At 53.6% G+C, this 14,810-nt stretch overlaps 1 protein-coding gene and 1 long non-coding RNA gene across 3 annotated transcripts; both read right to left on the reverse strand.

The window, feature by feature from the left end:
• Window positions 1-2,325: 2,325 nt before the first annotated feature.
• On the reverse strand, window positions 2,326-5,900 carry LOC134738187 (myomegalin-like). Its single transcript, XM_063652122.1, has 5 exons — window positions 5,849-5,900; window positions 5,509-5,783; window positions 4,471-4,663; window positions 3,779-3,895; window positions 2,326-2,574 (listed from the first exon to the last, which is right to left on the reverse strand). Exons 1-5 carry the CDS (start codon window positions 5,898-5,900, stop codon window positions 2,396-2,398), a joined length of 816 nt encoding a protein of 271 aa, XP_063508192.1. The 3' UTR covers window positions 2,326-2,395.
• Window positions 5,901-5,942: 42 nt separating this feature from the next.
• Window positions 5,943-9,538, reverse strand: LOC134738123 (uncharacterized). 2 transcript variants are annotated; one of them, XR_010123667.1, is made up of 3 exons: window positions 9,235-9,538; window positions 8,339-8,418; window positions 5,943-5,988 (listed from the first exon to the last, which is right to left on the reverse strand). It is a non-coding gene; the product is annotated as an uncharacterized LOC134738123 (long non-coding RNA). The 2 variants fall into 2 exon arrangements; XR_010123666.1 differs by lacking the exon at window positions 5,943-5,988 and adding an exon at window positions 7,787-8,241.
• Between the last annotated feature and the right edge of the window lie 5,272 nt (window positions 9,539-14,810).

Consider the following 14,810-nt stretch of genomic DNA (forward strand, 5'->3'; position numbering starts at 1 on the left):
ATTCCAAAGCCCTGTGGCCAACTTACTGGTGCTGAGTTTGCTGGTGAGCGTCTCTGTCAGCTGGCTTCCCTGGGCGTGTTGCTCCCGGAAGCTCTGTCCCAGGTAGTAGTCAATGTCATTGCTCCTTAGGAGATCCTCAAAATATTTTACTGTATCTTTTGCATGCTGGGTGAGAAGATAATAAATACCTCTCCCTTCTCATATTTTTTGCCATAGGTAAGACAGTTCCCCGGGCCTGATCCTAAATTAGGGAATCATATTTCCTAATGCAGGACAGAAGAGGAAAGAGTGGATGATAAGTTATGGGGGCTTCTGTAGACATTTCTATGAGAACATCTCTAAGGAACTCCTCCAAGCTGAATTCCAACACATAAGCCATAAGAGGTATTTAAGACTAAATTCTACCCTGATAAAGTATTTCACTAAAAAATTTAGCATGGGCTGGGTGTGGTGGCTCATGCCTGTAATCCCAGCGCTTTGGGAGGCTGAGGCAGGCAGATCACAAGGTCAGGAGTTCGAGACCAGCCTGGCCAATGTGGTGAAATCCCTCCTCTACTAAAAACATAAAAAAATTAGCGGGGCATGGTGGCAGATGCCTGTAATCCCAGCTACTTGGGAGGCTGAGGGAGGAGAATTGCTTGAACCTGGGAGGTAGAGGTTGCAGTGAGCTGAGATGGCACCACTGCACTCCAGCCTGGGTGACAGAGTGAGACTCTGTATCAAAACAAAACAAAACAAAACAAAAAATTTACCATGCCACTGTTCTTCAACTGTTATATATATGTTAATTATATGTCCCTAGATAAATCATAAAGTCTGTGAGAATGAAGATAGTTCTGCATTTCACATCCCTTACAGCACCAGTATACAGAGATTCACAGCAGATACTCAATGAATAATTAGAATCATTTCATCCTAAGTCTAGATAGGACCTTTCATGTCTTCTGTTTTAACCACCACCTGGTGCCTGAATTTCTTCTGTTGTGATACTTGTGGCTGACTGTGTTTTACAATCATGGCCATCACATAAATTCTCATGCCATCAAGTGATGAGACCCAAAACAAGAGACCCTAAGTTAGAGCCACCCAGCTGAGCCCAGTCAAACCACAGAACCATGAAGCATAATAAAGTATTGTTTGAAGTCATTAAGTTTTAGAGTGGTTATTACTTAGCAATAGGTAACCAGAACACATACCAAGATGAATGTCTGTGTTTTCGACACAAAGTGTCAATAACACTTATAACTATGGCAAATAGCATTGAGTGCTTAATATATGCTAGGCACTATTCTAGGCACTTGTACTAATTTTTTTTTTTTTTTTTTTTTTTTTTTTTTTTTTGAGAGAGTCTTGCTCTGTCACCCAGGCTGGAGTACAGTGGTGCCATCTCAGCTCACTGCAACCTCCACTTCCTAGGTTCAAGCGGTTCCCCTGCTTTAGCCTCCTGAGTAGCTGGGATTACAGGCATGCACCACCATGCCCAGCTAATTTTTGTATTTTTAGTAGAGACAGGGTTTCACCATGTTGGGTAGCCTGGTCTCGGACTCCTGACCTCAGGTGTTCTGCCCGCCTTGGCCTCCCAAAGTGCTGGGATTACAGGCATGAGCCACCACGCCTGGCCAGCACTTGTATTAATTCATTTAAACCTAATATCCACCCTTTGAGATGAGTTCTCTTATCATCTCATTTAATAGATAAGGACAAAGGCTCAGAAAGGTTAAGAAGGTTGGGTAGTAAGCATCAGAGCTAGGCAATCTGATTCCAGTATTACTACTATACTATACTATACCATATATACTATTACTTTACTAATATATCCCTGAGAGGAATTCCCTGAGACCTGGTATCTCCCAGATACTGGGACATCATACTATGTCCTCCTGCTTGTCTACCTGTCTTTTCTGCAGACCTATATCTACCATTTAAATCAGTGTCCTTGTGAATACCCAGACATGTTCTTTCTTCCAACTGCCTGAGCTACCCTACACCAAGCACAAACTTACACATTTTCAATCCAGAAAATGCCCAAACAGTGCCATCCTTACCAAGGCCACGAGACTGATCTTACCTCCTCAGCCAGCTTCACTTCTAGTTGATTTTTTGGGAGCTGGGCCTCCAGCTGGGATACTCTCTTGATGAGACTCTCCAGGTCCTTTTTGGCCTGAAGTCCTGGAGAGTAGAAAGCCCCAGTGCCATCAGACAGCCACACCTCATCCTCATCAGTGACACTGTGAGGTGAAGACCCCTCCAGGGTGCCAACAGCTCTCAGCTTCCAGGGTCTTTCCAGACTAGACAAATAATCACTTGTAACCAAGAGGGACCAGACCCAGATCTTGAGGTTTTGAGTGACCTTGTTGGCATTCTGCAGCTAGGCCTTCAGATCTTTGATGTCCTTTCATAGGACTGAGATGTTTTCTGACTTTCCATATATGCAGAACTCTTCCTGCTTCCCTAGCTGGTTCTCCAAGGGCTTCCTCTCTGAGGAACTAGCCAGCGTTGAGCCCCGGCACCCCTGCTCAGAGCACAGCCCCTCCATCAGGACCATTTCCTTGGGGCTGTTGTGCTCCTCACACTCTGACAAAAGACAAAGATGTCTTCCTAAATAAAAGTTGGATGTGCTGTTGTGGCCACTGCCTTTGAGAAGAGCCAGGTTTGGTCATGAGGACAATAATTACTAGGGAATAAGGTGAAGTAGTACTTTATTCAACCCTGACACTGTGCCAGGCATTCAAATACAGTATTTCTTATCCTCCTTATACCTACAAGTTAGGTTTCACCACTTTCTATTTTACTGACTGGGGAAACCAAAACTTAAAGAGAGGTGGTAAACTAGCTTGTTCTAGATCACTCAAACCAGCACATGGCAGAGCCACAATTCAAATCCTCCAACGTCCTGTGTTCATTCCACACACACTGATGTTTCTTAAGACATTAACATGGCCTTATCCAGTTAGGATAGCCACAAGAATGTAGGGCAAGCTATTTCTGCATGCTGCAAGTTTAATGCACTCTACTTTTTAGTATAATTTAAAAGTTTATTGGGTTACAACTGTGTGAAAAATAGGCAAAGGAAAATAAGACTTCGACTAAATATATCAGCATGTTAACATCAGTGTATTAGGGCAGTGGTAGTCAGAATCACAACTAATCCACAGCATTTTACCTGATGCCAGGCACAGTTCTAAAGCATTTTATAAGAATTTACTCAATTAATTGACATTAGTACCTGATGGGGTAGGTAGTTCCTTTATCACTATTTTAACATTTGAAGAAACTGGGACACTGGAAAGTTTACAAATTGGGATTTGAACCAACCAGTCTGGCCCCAGCATCGTTTCTCTGAACTGCCACACTATACTTCCTCAAGAATGAGAGAGACTGTGTTTTTCTTCTCTTCTGGTTTCCAATGTGGTGGGTGGCCCTATAGTTGTAGTCCTTTTATAATGCAAAACAAAATTATTTTTTGTTTTGCAAAACTTATGGTTTGCATGTTTCCAAAACCTCATATGGTCTCTAAGTAGGCCTTAGTATTTCTATAATAATCAGTTGTATAGAACTTTATATTATTATTATTATTATTATTATTATTAGCAGTGTGCCACAAACTAATTGTAGAAATTCAAACTTATACTCAGCCTCATCTTGGGTAAGAGTTCTCCTATTAACCTCCTGTCCTCCTCTTCCCCACTACTTGTCAGGTGTGGAATTGGCCAACAGCACCCAAATGTGACAGCTGACTCCAGGGAGGGAAGGGGAGCCCCACACCCTGTGCTCTTACCGGGACTGGTGGTTTCCTCCCGTTCAGCCTCATTCTTGCTTCGGCCACAAGTCTCATAGCCCAGGTCCTGGAGGTCCACCTGGACCTGTTTGCTGTCCTGCTTCACCAAGGATTCACCTGCTTGGGAAGAGACAGCAGGTGTTAGAGAATGTCTGCATTTCCCACATATGCCCTCAGCCTCAATGGCACATACCCTAACCTTTTGGGGCAGGGAGGGCAGATCCACAGTGTGAGAGAAGTTTCTTTGAACTGGTGGGAGAAGAGACCACCAGCTTCAGGAAGCAGAATTTCTTTCCACAGGAGGAGCCTGCATTTGCCATTGATAATCTCCCCTTCACATAACCTAGGCCTTAGCTGGGACAAGGTATCTGTAAGTCTGGGATTGTGCACTCTCATCTCTAGCAGCCCCATTGAAGCTGGCTAGTGCTTTATCAGCAAGGGTTCAATAAATGTTGAATGGAGCTGAACTCATTTAGAGTCCCAAGACACCTACACCTGTACTGTCCAATAAGGTAGTTAGTAGCCACATATGGCCACTTTATACTAAATTAACTAAAATTAAATAAAACCAACTGTCCAAGTTGCACTAGCCACACTTCATGTGCTCAATAACCATGTCATGTCGGTAGAGAACACACAGAACTTATAAGATGTACAGGCTAGTTCTTTCCTAATAAGTCATAGTTACCTACTAAGTATAACTCTGTATTTCTCCAGCTCGTTAGCCTGAGCAAAGACAGTGGCTTCTGATAGCAGCAGCTTCTCCTGAAGATCTTGATAGCGTTGTTTGCACTGTGACAGCTGGGAGCGCAGGTGCTGGGTGGACCCTGGTGGGCTAAACGCTGATTGAGGCCCAGGGTCACGAGGCTGGGACTGGTTATCCAACTGTGAAAGGGGCCAAGACAGGGATCAGGACAGTCCGAGGTCACCCCCATGCAGTGACGACCACTGCCCCTTCTGAAACCTGTTGACTTTACTCAAGTCTGTCACAGCACTTCTCATGCCATTTGGCAGTGACTTGCTTTCCAGATGGAGCTCCTGGAGTGCTGGGATAATGTTTTCTTCATATCTGTATCCACAGCACACAGCACAGCGCCAATCAAGTCTACAGAGGAGCTCTCAGGAAATGTTTTCTCAGCGGTCAAAAAGAGAAGGGGTGGAACCCTCCACTCATCTCCCCTCACATTCTGTCCCATTGATTCTCTCAGAATCCCCTGTATTCTCCATTTTACTGAATCTTCAGCATGGCTCCTTCCCTAAACAGGAACCCAATAATCTATCTGAGGTCCAGGAACAGACACCTGTGATGAGCTGTGACAAAAAAAAAAAAAAAATGGCACTGATAAGGAAGGGATGTCATTACATACCACTTGTCTGGGCTGCCTCATAACCTGATGCATCTCTGTGTTACAGCAGTTACCCCCTCCTGTTAAAATTACCTGTTTATGTGCCATCTTTCCTTACCATATTAAGTATCTCAAGGGCAGCCACTGGTTTTATTGCCCCGTGCCAATGCCTAGTGTGTTATCTGAAAAATTAAGTACTGAAGAAATATTTATGTTGTAAAAGGCTTTCTAAAGGCTGAATGTAGGCAGAATATTATTACTATTGTTTGTGGTACAAAGAGACCCTTCTCTTGGTACCTCCTGATTCACATGGGAGAACGTTTTAAAGTAAACACTGACATTTCGAGCCCTTCTCCAATTGTTTTTCATTCCATCTAAGCTCACATTGACTTGGTGGGCATCCACTGTGAAGGTAGCCCCAAGGTCAAGGTTCTGGGGTCTGGGACAAGGCCTCACAGTCACATTCCCCTCCTCTTGGTGTTGGCACTTCCCAGGAGAACCAACCAGTTCTGTGTTTATTCTGTCGATGGTGCTGGTCAGATGCACAAGGAGCTCCGGAGTAAGTTTACTATTCCCTTCTTTGCTACTCAGCACAAGTTGTTCTTGAGGAGGTTGATGACATTGTGGGCATTCTTCAGTTTTCCCTGGAGCTTTCTGAACTCAGCCTGAAGACTACTCTCGCTCAGACCCTCTTTGGCAACCACAGTCTCAACCATCACCTTGCCCTTCTCCTTGTCTTCCTCAGTCTCCCATCCATCAGACATTTCTTCTCCCATCTCCTCTTTCAGCTCTGCATTCTCAAGGCAAAGATGGGTTCTGGGTCTCCACAGTTGCCAGACTTGTCTCCAAAGCCACCTTGACGAACTACAAGAAAATCATGGTTTGAAGAAGTTAGGCCACTAAAGAGGGCCCAAGAGAAACATGAGATTGCAAAGGTAGTTTTCGATAAGAACAAAAACAAACAAAAAAAGCAGATCTAAAATGAACTCCCTACCCAGAACCTCCTTAGTCAGGCAATAAGAGCAATAAGATCTCAAGACTAAGTTTTATTATTATTTGAGGCAGGGTCTCGCTCTGTTGCCAGGGTGGAGCACAGTGGTGAGAGCATGGCTCGCTGCAGCCTCGACCTCCTGGGCTCAGGTAATCCTCCCACCTCAGCCTCCCGAGTAGCTGGAACCACGGCTGTGTGCCACTACGCCCAGCTAATTTTTTTATTTTTTTATTTTTTATTGAGACGGAGTCTCGCTCTGTCACTCAGGCTGGAGTGCAGTGGCACGATCTCGGCTCACTGCAACCTCTGCCTCCCAGGTTCAAGGGATTTTCCTGCCTTAGCCTTCTGAGTAGCTGGGATTATAGGAGCGCACCACCATGCCCAGCTAATTTTTGTATTTTTAGTAGAGACGGGGTTTCACCATGTTGGTCAGGCTGGTCTTGAACTCCCGACCTCAGGTGATCATTCTGCCTCAGCCTCCCAAAGTCCTGGGATTACAGGTGTGAGCCACCGAGCCTGGCCCACCCAGCTAATTTTTTTTTGAAATGGAGTCTCACTCTCTTGCCCAGGCTGGAGTACAAAATGGCGTGATCCTGGCTCACTGCAACCTCTGCCTCCCAGATTCAAGTGATTCTCCTGCCTCAGCCTCCCGAGTAGCTGGGATTACAGGCATGCGCCATCACGCCCACCTAATTTTTACATTTTTAGTAGAGATGGAGTTTCACCATGTTGGCCAGGCTGGTCTTGAACTCCTGACCTCAGGTCATCCACCCGCTTCAGCCTCCCAAAGTGCTGGGATTACAGGTATGAGCCACTGCGCCCAGCCCCGTGCAGCTAACTAAAAAAAAAAAAATTTTGCACGCCTGGTGCGAAGGCTCACGCCTGTAATCCCAGCACCTGGGGAGGCTGAGGCGGGTGGATCACCTGAGATCAGGAGTTCAAGACCAGCCTGACCAACACGGCAAAACCCGGCCTCTACTAAAAATACAAAAATTAGCCAGGCGTGGTGGCAGGCGCCTGTAATCCCAACTACCTGGGAGCTGAGGCAGAAGAATCACTTGAACCCAGGAGGTAGAGGTTGCAGTGAGCCAAGATTGTGCCATAGCACTCCAGCCTGGGCAACAAGAGCAAAACTCTGTCTCAAAAAATAAATAAATAAATAAATAAATAAAGACCAGGCTTGGTGGCTCATGCCTATAATCCCAGAACTTTGGGAGGCCGAGGCGGGTGGATCACTTCAGGTCAGGAGTTTGAGACCAGTTTGGCCAACATGGTGAAACCCCATGTCTACTAAAAATACAAAATTAGCTGAGTGTGGTGGCACATGCTTGTAATCCCAGCTACTTGGGAGGCTGAGGCAGGAGAATCACTTCAACCCAGGAGGCAGAGGTTGCATGATCCCAGATCGCCACTGCACTCCAGATTGGGTGACAAGAGTGAAACCCCACTTTTTTTTTTTTTTTTTTTTTTTTTTCAGAATGAGGTCTCACTGCATTGCCCAGGCTGGTCTCAAACTTCTGGACTCAAGTGGTCCCCCTGCCTTGGCCTCTCAAAGTGCTGGGATTACATGTGTAAGCCACCATGCCTGGCCAAAGACTTACTTTTACAAGAGGAGTATAAAATATCTCATTAATAATTTTCATAATTATGTGTCAAAATAATATTTTTGATATTTTGTGTCAAATAGTACTAAAACTAAGCTCACCTATATCCTTCTACATTTTCACTGTGGCTACTAGAAAATTTTAAATCACATCTGTGGCTCTCATTATATTTCTATCGGACAGCACTGGGCTGGGTGAAATTACTAGGGGCAGAAAACACGTTCTAAGGGCCAGACAATCAAGGTGATTGATACTGGGGTTAGGTTCACTGAAGGGTAGAAAAGGCCAGGTTAATAGGAGGCAGGGACTGAGTAACCGGGAACAAAGTTCTCAGAGCATGAAAGAGAGATTCTGGGGGACAGCAGTCTGGGATATTACAGGGAGGAAGGAGGCTGTGCTACAAGGGCCAAGAGACAGGAGGGTGCACTTAAGTTGGCCTGGATGAAGGGACGACCCTCTGTGACTTGGGTGGGGGTAAGGGTGGCAGGTTGGGGCCAGCCCTGCACTCACCGCTTCTGCTCCCTGGAAGGAAAAACAGACAGTGTCACTTGGTACCTCCGCCTCAGGGGCGCAGTCAAGACACCCTGCCAGGCCAGCCTCTGCCTGACCGCCAGCTCACCTCTCTTCTTCCAGCTTCTTCCGCAGGAGGTCCCGCCTCCAGGCGGGCATGCTGGCCAGCCAGGCCTCCTCCTCCTCCTCCTGAAACACAACCACAAAGCTTCAGGGCCTGCAGGGGCTGGGAGATAGGGGGCACCCTCAACCTGGGGACCTCAAGGAGTCAGGGTCACAGGAAGTGACCCTTTTGATGCATTTCTGTGAGACAAGTGGATGGAGGTGCCTGGTCACACCCCCTCAGAGCTGGCCTCCTTTCCCCTAGTAACCCAGACCCTTGTGTCCTACAGGAGGCACCAGAGAGATCAGAGCTGAGTGAGACAGAAGCAGAGAAGAAGTAGCTGGGACCCAGAGGTCCTGAGCCTGATTCCCCACAGGGGCAGGTGGCCAATGGCCACAGGTCCAAGACCTCTGGGCAGACGCAGGTGCGAGCCCCCACCCAGCCTCTTGGCTCAGGGAGACTCAGGCTGACTCTGGCTCCCCTGCGAAGAACCTTCAGCCCATGGTTGCCCTCTTCCCAATAGACTGGATACGTGCTCTACAATCGTGGGGCTGCAATGACATCAGGGGCAGGTGTGGTGTCCAACATAGGCAGTTTACAGCAAAGAGTTGTATTTCCTGAATGTTACAGAGGAGAAAGGGTCTGTACACGGCACACTTCACACCGAACACTGCACACGTGGCTCCCCTGACCTCAGCCAAGGAGGTAGCTGTGAACTCCAGTGGAAAACCAGAGAGCAGGCCACACTGCCCCAAGGAGGAGCCGCAGCCCCTCACTCAGAGGGGCTTCTTCTGCTGCCTGGCTCCACACAGAGCTCAGCAAGGCCACGGGGCGAGAGGGGGACACCTGGTTTGTTCTGTGCCTGCCCTGCCTATCCTACCAACGCCCCACAGCCTGCTCACCATGAGACCTCAGAGGCTGAGGCAGCCTGGTCCTGGGCCCTCCAGGCTGCTCAAGGCCACACTCCTGGGTTCTTCCCGCTGCTTCACGCCTCTGGAGGGCGTCAGACAGGCGTCCAGGCCCACGTTAAGACGCTCCACGGTCAACTGCGAATTCCGAATTCCGCTGCTCAGATGTCAAACAGCTCTGCCTCCTTCTCCTTCCAGAAGGAGAAGCTGCGGTCGATGTAGCGGCAGATGTCCTCGTTGCTGAATTCGCCCATCTCAGACACCAGTTCCAAGGGGTCTTCGGCGGGGGCTTCGGAACCCGGAGAGTCTGAGGTCGGGGGAGGCGCGGCGGGCGAGGGGGACGCGGCGGGCGAGGGGGGCGCGGCGGGCGAGGGGGGCGCGGCGGGCGAGGGGGGCGCGGCGGGCGAGGGGGGCGCGGCGGGCGAGGGGGGCGCGGCGGGCGAGGGGGGCGCGGCGGGCGAGGGGGGCGCGGCGGGCGAGGGGGGCGCGGCGGGCGGGGGCGGCGGCTGTGGCGCAGGGGCCAGAGCCTGACGCTGCCCCGCGGGCGGGTCCCCCTTCTGAACCAGAGCGGCCTCTTCCGTCCGCTCCTGTTCTTTCCCCTTCTCTTCCTTTTTCTTCGCCTGTTCTTCGGGGGCGGGCTCAGCCTCCAGGCCTTTTCCGAAGAACCTGTGCCTGAGGTCCTCGAAGCCGTCGCTCCAGCCGCACTGCCGGCCTCCACCTCCTCCAGCACCACGCGGTGGAAGAGGCGGATGCGCTCCCACGGGTAGCTGCCCAGCCGGTGGAACAGCTTGTAGCACAGTAGGTGGTGGAACTTACGCTCCTCGCGGCTCAGGCCCATCTCCAGTAGCTGGAAGTAGCCGAGCATGAAGAGGTCCAGCGTGAGGCTTTCGTAGCGCGGGGGTGCCCCGCAGTCTAGGGGCCACAGGAAGTGCTGGGGCCAGTACACGCAGTGCGCCAGGCCCGGGCTTGCCGGCACGCGCCGCAGCAGGCTCCGCCAGTGGTCCAGCAGCTTGCCCACCGCCTGCCGCTGCCTCAGCAGCTGCCGCAGCCGCTCGTCGGGGCTGTGAGCCTCGCCCTTGCTCGCCGGCAGCCGGGGGGAGTCCGTGGCCTCCAGCTCCGGCCAGCACAGGCGGCCGTCACGCGAGGCAGCAGTCTGCCTAGACGCGCCTGGGCGCGGCGGCCTGGTCCGCGGAAGGCCCAGCGGCGCCAGTGCTCCAGAAAGAGGTAAACGATGCGCTCCTTGCACAGGTCGAGGTAGTTCTGGACGCCGCACAGTTCCGTGCAGAGGGGCGGCCGGCGCGCCAGCTGCTCGGGCTCAGGCAGCGCCGCCTGGCAATCCTGTGCCTCAGGCGGGCCCAGGGTGTCCGGGGGCTCCCAGTCGGCCAGCGGGCCGTGGGCGGCGGCGGCGCTGGGCTGGCCAGAGCCGACAGCCACGTAGTCCTTCTCCAGGATGGGCTCGCGGCCCGGGGGCGCCAGCGGACTGCGGGGGCTTGCAGCGCGGACAGCTCGGGGGCGCCGCGGACAGCTCGGGGGCGCCGCGGACAGCTCGGGGGCGCCGCGTCCAGTGCGCGCAGCTCGTAGGTGGCGCGGAGATGCTGCATGGAGACGCCGCACTCGAGGATCTCGCGCGCCACAGCCTCGCGGCACCAGTTGAGCGAGTGCGAGCGGCCCAGGCATAGCGGCCTCCGCAGCCAGGGCGCCTCGGGCGGCGGCGCCAGCGACTGGCCCGTGTCAGCGGTCAGCAGCTCCGCCAGGTGCGCAGGCCGGCCGCCCAGCGCGGCCAGCAGCGTGGCCATGCTCTTGAGCAGCGTGGAGATCTTGCTGCACCAGGCGGGCAGGCTGGCGGCGCGGCCATGCATTCGGCGCGGGTCGAGGGTGAAGTGCGGCCTCCACAGGGCGGCCGAGATGGGCAGCAGCTGCTCAGCTCCAGCTCCAGTTGCTCCAGGCGCGCCTCCAGCTTCTGCGCCCCGGGCCGTGAGCCCATCCTGGAGGAGGACTACGTGGCGGCCGGCTCTGGCCAGCCCAGCGCCGCCGCCGCCCACGGCCCGCTGGCCGACTGGGAGCCCCCGGACACCGTGGGCCCGCCTGAGGCACAGGATTGCCAGCAGGTTCTCGATTGCTGCTCCATGCGGAGGATGTCGGCCTCGGTCATGAGCTCGCCAAAGGGCCAGAGGATGGCGTTGTGCCCGCGGGAGTACCTCCAGCCCTCGCGGGGGTAGCAGCACGAGCTGGCCGCCATCAGCTAAGGCGGGGAAGACAAGAGAGGGGAGGGAGGCGCGTCTCCCTCTGGCCCAGCTTCCGACCTGGCGCCGGGAACCTTTTGCATGTCCTGGGTGGTGTAATGGCTCCGCGGGGCTACATCTGCAGGGAGGGACCGCGTCTGGCTGGCAGGGGTGACGCTGGGGTGAGGCTTCGGCCTGAGCCGCTGCTCCAGGCTCTGGGCAGTGTCCACTCTGGCCGCTGGCGGGGGGCACGGCCGGTCGCTGGTCGCTGGTGCGGCGGCAAGAACAGGCCAGCAGACTGGGTCTCCATGCCTGGCTTGTTCGCTCATTACACCACCCAAGGAACTTGCGAAAGACGTTGAAGCTGAGAAGCGCGGTGGCCCTCCCCAACCCATCCGAGGGCGGCTATTGTGAGGCCTCTCTTCCCAGACTCATGACGCCTTCTCCAGCTCCCCTGTGGCCCAAGCCTTCCGCTCCCTGTGGTCAATGTTTTCTGTGCAGAATGAGAGGCCACTCCGCTCTTAAAGAGGCTGCAGCTGCAGCTTCCACTGAGCTGCCCACCCTTCCCCTCCCTCTGTCCTGCTGGACAGCTGGGCGCCGTAATATTCTCATTTGCTCACTTTTCTCCACCTCTGATGTCCAGTTTCCCCCCCTGGGCCTGCCATCGCCTCCACAGAGGTCCCTGATTCATCTTGACCCTATGGGATCCACTCCCCACATACAAATAGGAAGCAGCCTCTTCCCTGCTTAACACTCCCCGCACCCGGCTCCCCAGTGCTCCAGGAGAAAGTCCGTTCTCTTCTGGGTCTCTGTCCAGGTCTTGGTAACCTGGCCCCCACTGAGGTCTCTCCAGCTCAGCGACCCCCTTCCTCCAGGACAGTCAGGGCCACATCCACTCTCACTTCCAGACTGCCCTGTCCCACCTGCGGCTCTTCAGCCCCCTCTCCTCCTGGCCACCCCTCACTCATCTTCCAAGTGTCACCTTAGACATCACCTCCTCCTTCCCTAACACACCCCCCAGCACACATATAAGGTGGCCCGTTAGGGCTGCCCCAGTCCCCTGCGTTCCCCATTGCAGCTGGCTGTGTTGCATCAGCCCAGGTACTTCTCTCCACTGCCACCCACTCTCTCACACTGCCCCATTTTGTGTGCTTGGTGACTTGCACACATGTCCGCAGCCACCTTAGAGCAGGCCTTGATATGTTAACCATGAATCCCCAGAGGCTACAAGTGTGTGGAGCACATAAATGGCACTCGGGGGCCAGGCGTGGTGGCTCACGCCTGTAATCCCAGCACTTTGGGAGGCCGAGGCGGGCGGATCACTTGAGGCCAGGAGTTCGAGACCAGCCTGGCCAACATGGTGAAACCCCATCTCTACTAAGAATACAAAAATTAGCCGGGTGTGGTTGGCGGGCATCTGTAGTCCCAGCTACTCGGGAGGCTGAGGCGGGAGAATCACTTGAACCCAGGAGGCGGAAGTAGCAGTGAGTCAAGATCACACCACTGTACTCCAGCCTCAGTGACAGAGTGAGACCCTGTCTCAAAAAAATAAATAAAAAATAAAAATAAATGGCATTCGGGGATTAGTTGTTGGATGAATGGAAGGCAACTCATCCTGCCAGCTGGTGCTGATCAGCCCACCTTACAGAGAAGGAAACTGAGGTTGGATGAGGCTCAGTATCTGCAGCTGGAAGGCGGCAGCGCAGCAATCGAGCCCAGGTCCCTAAGACTGAGACCAGAGCCCTCTTGGCTATTCAGTGTGGTCCTTGGACCAGCGTCATCAGCAGCCTCACCCAGGAGCTGGCTAGAAATGCAGAGCCTCAGCCCCGCCCAGACCTCCTGAATCCAAACAGGCCTTTTAACCAGATCCCAGGTGCTAGGCAGGTGAAGGAGAGTCTGAGAAAGGCTGCTGTCTCACTTCCAAGGACAAGCTGCTGGGGGTGTGTGTGGAGACTGGGACAAGCCCCAAACGGGGTCATGCCACCCTGCTTTCCCTAAAGAAAATGGCCAGGCACGGTGGCTCATGCCTGTAATCCCAGCCCTGGCCAAACATGGTGAAACCCCGTCTCTAATAAAAATACAAAAAAATTAGCTGGGCGTGGTGGCATGCGCCTGTAATCTCAGCTACCTGGGAGGCTGAGGCAGGAGAATCATTTGAACCCAGGAGGCAAAGGTTGCAGTGAGCGGAGATCGCGCCACTGCACTCCAGCCTGGGCGAGAGAGCAAGACTCTGTCTCAAGAAAAAAAAAGAAAAAGAAAAAGAAAGAAAGAAAGAAAATAGGAGGTCCCGAGGTTGGTGTTGGGGCTGGTGTGGGGGATGGGCTGTGCATCCAGATGCAGACCCCAGGGCTCCCTGGGCACCCCACCCCACCACCTTCTGCCTCTGCTCCTCCTCCTCCTACATCTTCAGCTGCATCTTGCCCACCATCACCTGGCACTTCCACTCGGGCATGGGCCGACCCTGCTCATCGTGCCTGGGGATGAGCGCCTCCACGTCCAGCTGCACCCCCGGCTCAGGAGTAGTGGGTGGCACAGGAAGCAAGCTTCCATTGAGCAGCGGCTGAAACCCCACAGCTGGCGGTGTGGGGCTCCAGACTGGTGACAGTGCAGGTGACACAGATGGCAGCGGCGAATCGGGCTGCAGGGAGAAGCAGTGGGGCTGAGCGCCCGGTGGCCTAAGGCCAGGGAAGCCGGGTCGCAGGCTCCTGCTAGGTCTGCCTATCTGGAAGGCCGGCTGCCCGCTGCCTGAGAACACTGTGATCAGCCCCTTGCTCTGCGGCGTCAGCTTCAGGCTGTTGCCTGCCTTAATCTCAGCCAGTAGCTCCGAGTTGTCGCCCATCAGGAACATCATATTGAAAGACTTGGTGCCTATGCGGACGCAGGAGATGAGGCACTGGCCAGGGTGGGGCTGCATCCCTGCCACCCCTCACCCGCCCCTCTGCAGCCCCCTTCCCCAGCCAAGATTGGATGGGTGCCCATCCTCGGCGCCAGCGGGCAGCTCTCCAGATCCCAGGTCCCGCAGGCAGCTTTCAGGGCCCCCAGAGGCGGGCCCTTGGTTCCCCGACTGTGGCAACCCCACCATCCTCCCCACCCTACTCACGGGATGGAGGGCCCCTGCCTGGAGGCCCCTGGGAGTTCATGGTGGCTCTTGGGCATATATTTCCGCCCAGCCATTGACTGCCCAGCTCCAAAACACTACCTGGAATCAGCCACCCGACCTTTGTCCCAGGTTCCCTGGCTCAGCCCGGCTGGGGTGGAGCCTCCCTCTGGCCCTCTCCCTACATCAGCAAAGCCTCAGTGACCCTTGAACTGAGTCCATTGGGGCCTCCATGGACATGCAGAGTCCGG

The sequence above is a fragment of the Pongo pygmaeus genome, chromosome 15, assembly GCF_028885625.2.
Source record: "Pongo pygmaeus isolate AG05252 chromosome 15, NHGRI_mPonPyg2-v2.0_pri, whole genome shotgun sequence".
Lineage (NCBI taxonomy): Eukaryota > Metazoa > Chordata > Mammalia > Primates > Hominidae > Pongo > Pongo pygmaeus.

What these genes read in the sequence shown, in the direction of transcription:
- LOC134738187 (XM_063652122.1), bottom strand. Translation starts at nt 5,900, where the DNA reads ATGGGAGAAGAAATGTCTGATGGATGGGAGACTGAGGAAGACAAGGAG. An exon ending in TGAGGAAGACAAGGAGAAGG is followed by an intron (nt 5,784 to 5,848) that starts GCAAGGTGATGG and finishes CTTCAGGCTGAG; the next exon opens with TTCAGAAAGCTCCAGGGAAA. An exon ending in TGGATGCCCACCAAGTCAAT is followed by an intron (nt 4,664 to 5,508) that starts GTGAGCTTAGAT and finishes CCCCTTTCACAG; the next exon opens with TTGGATAACCAGTCCCAGCC.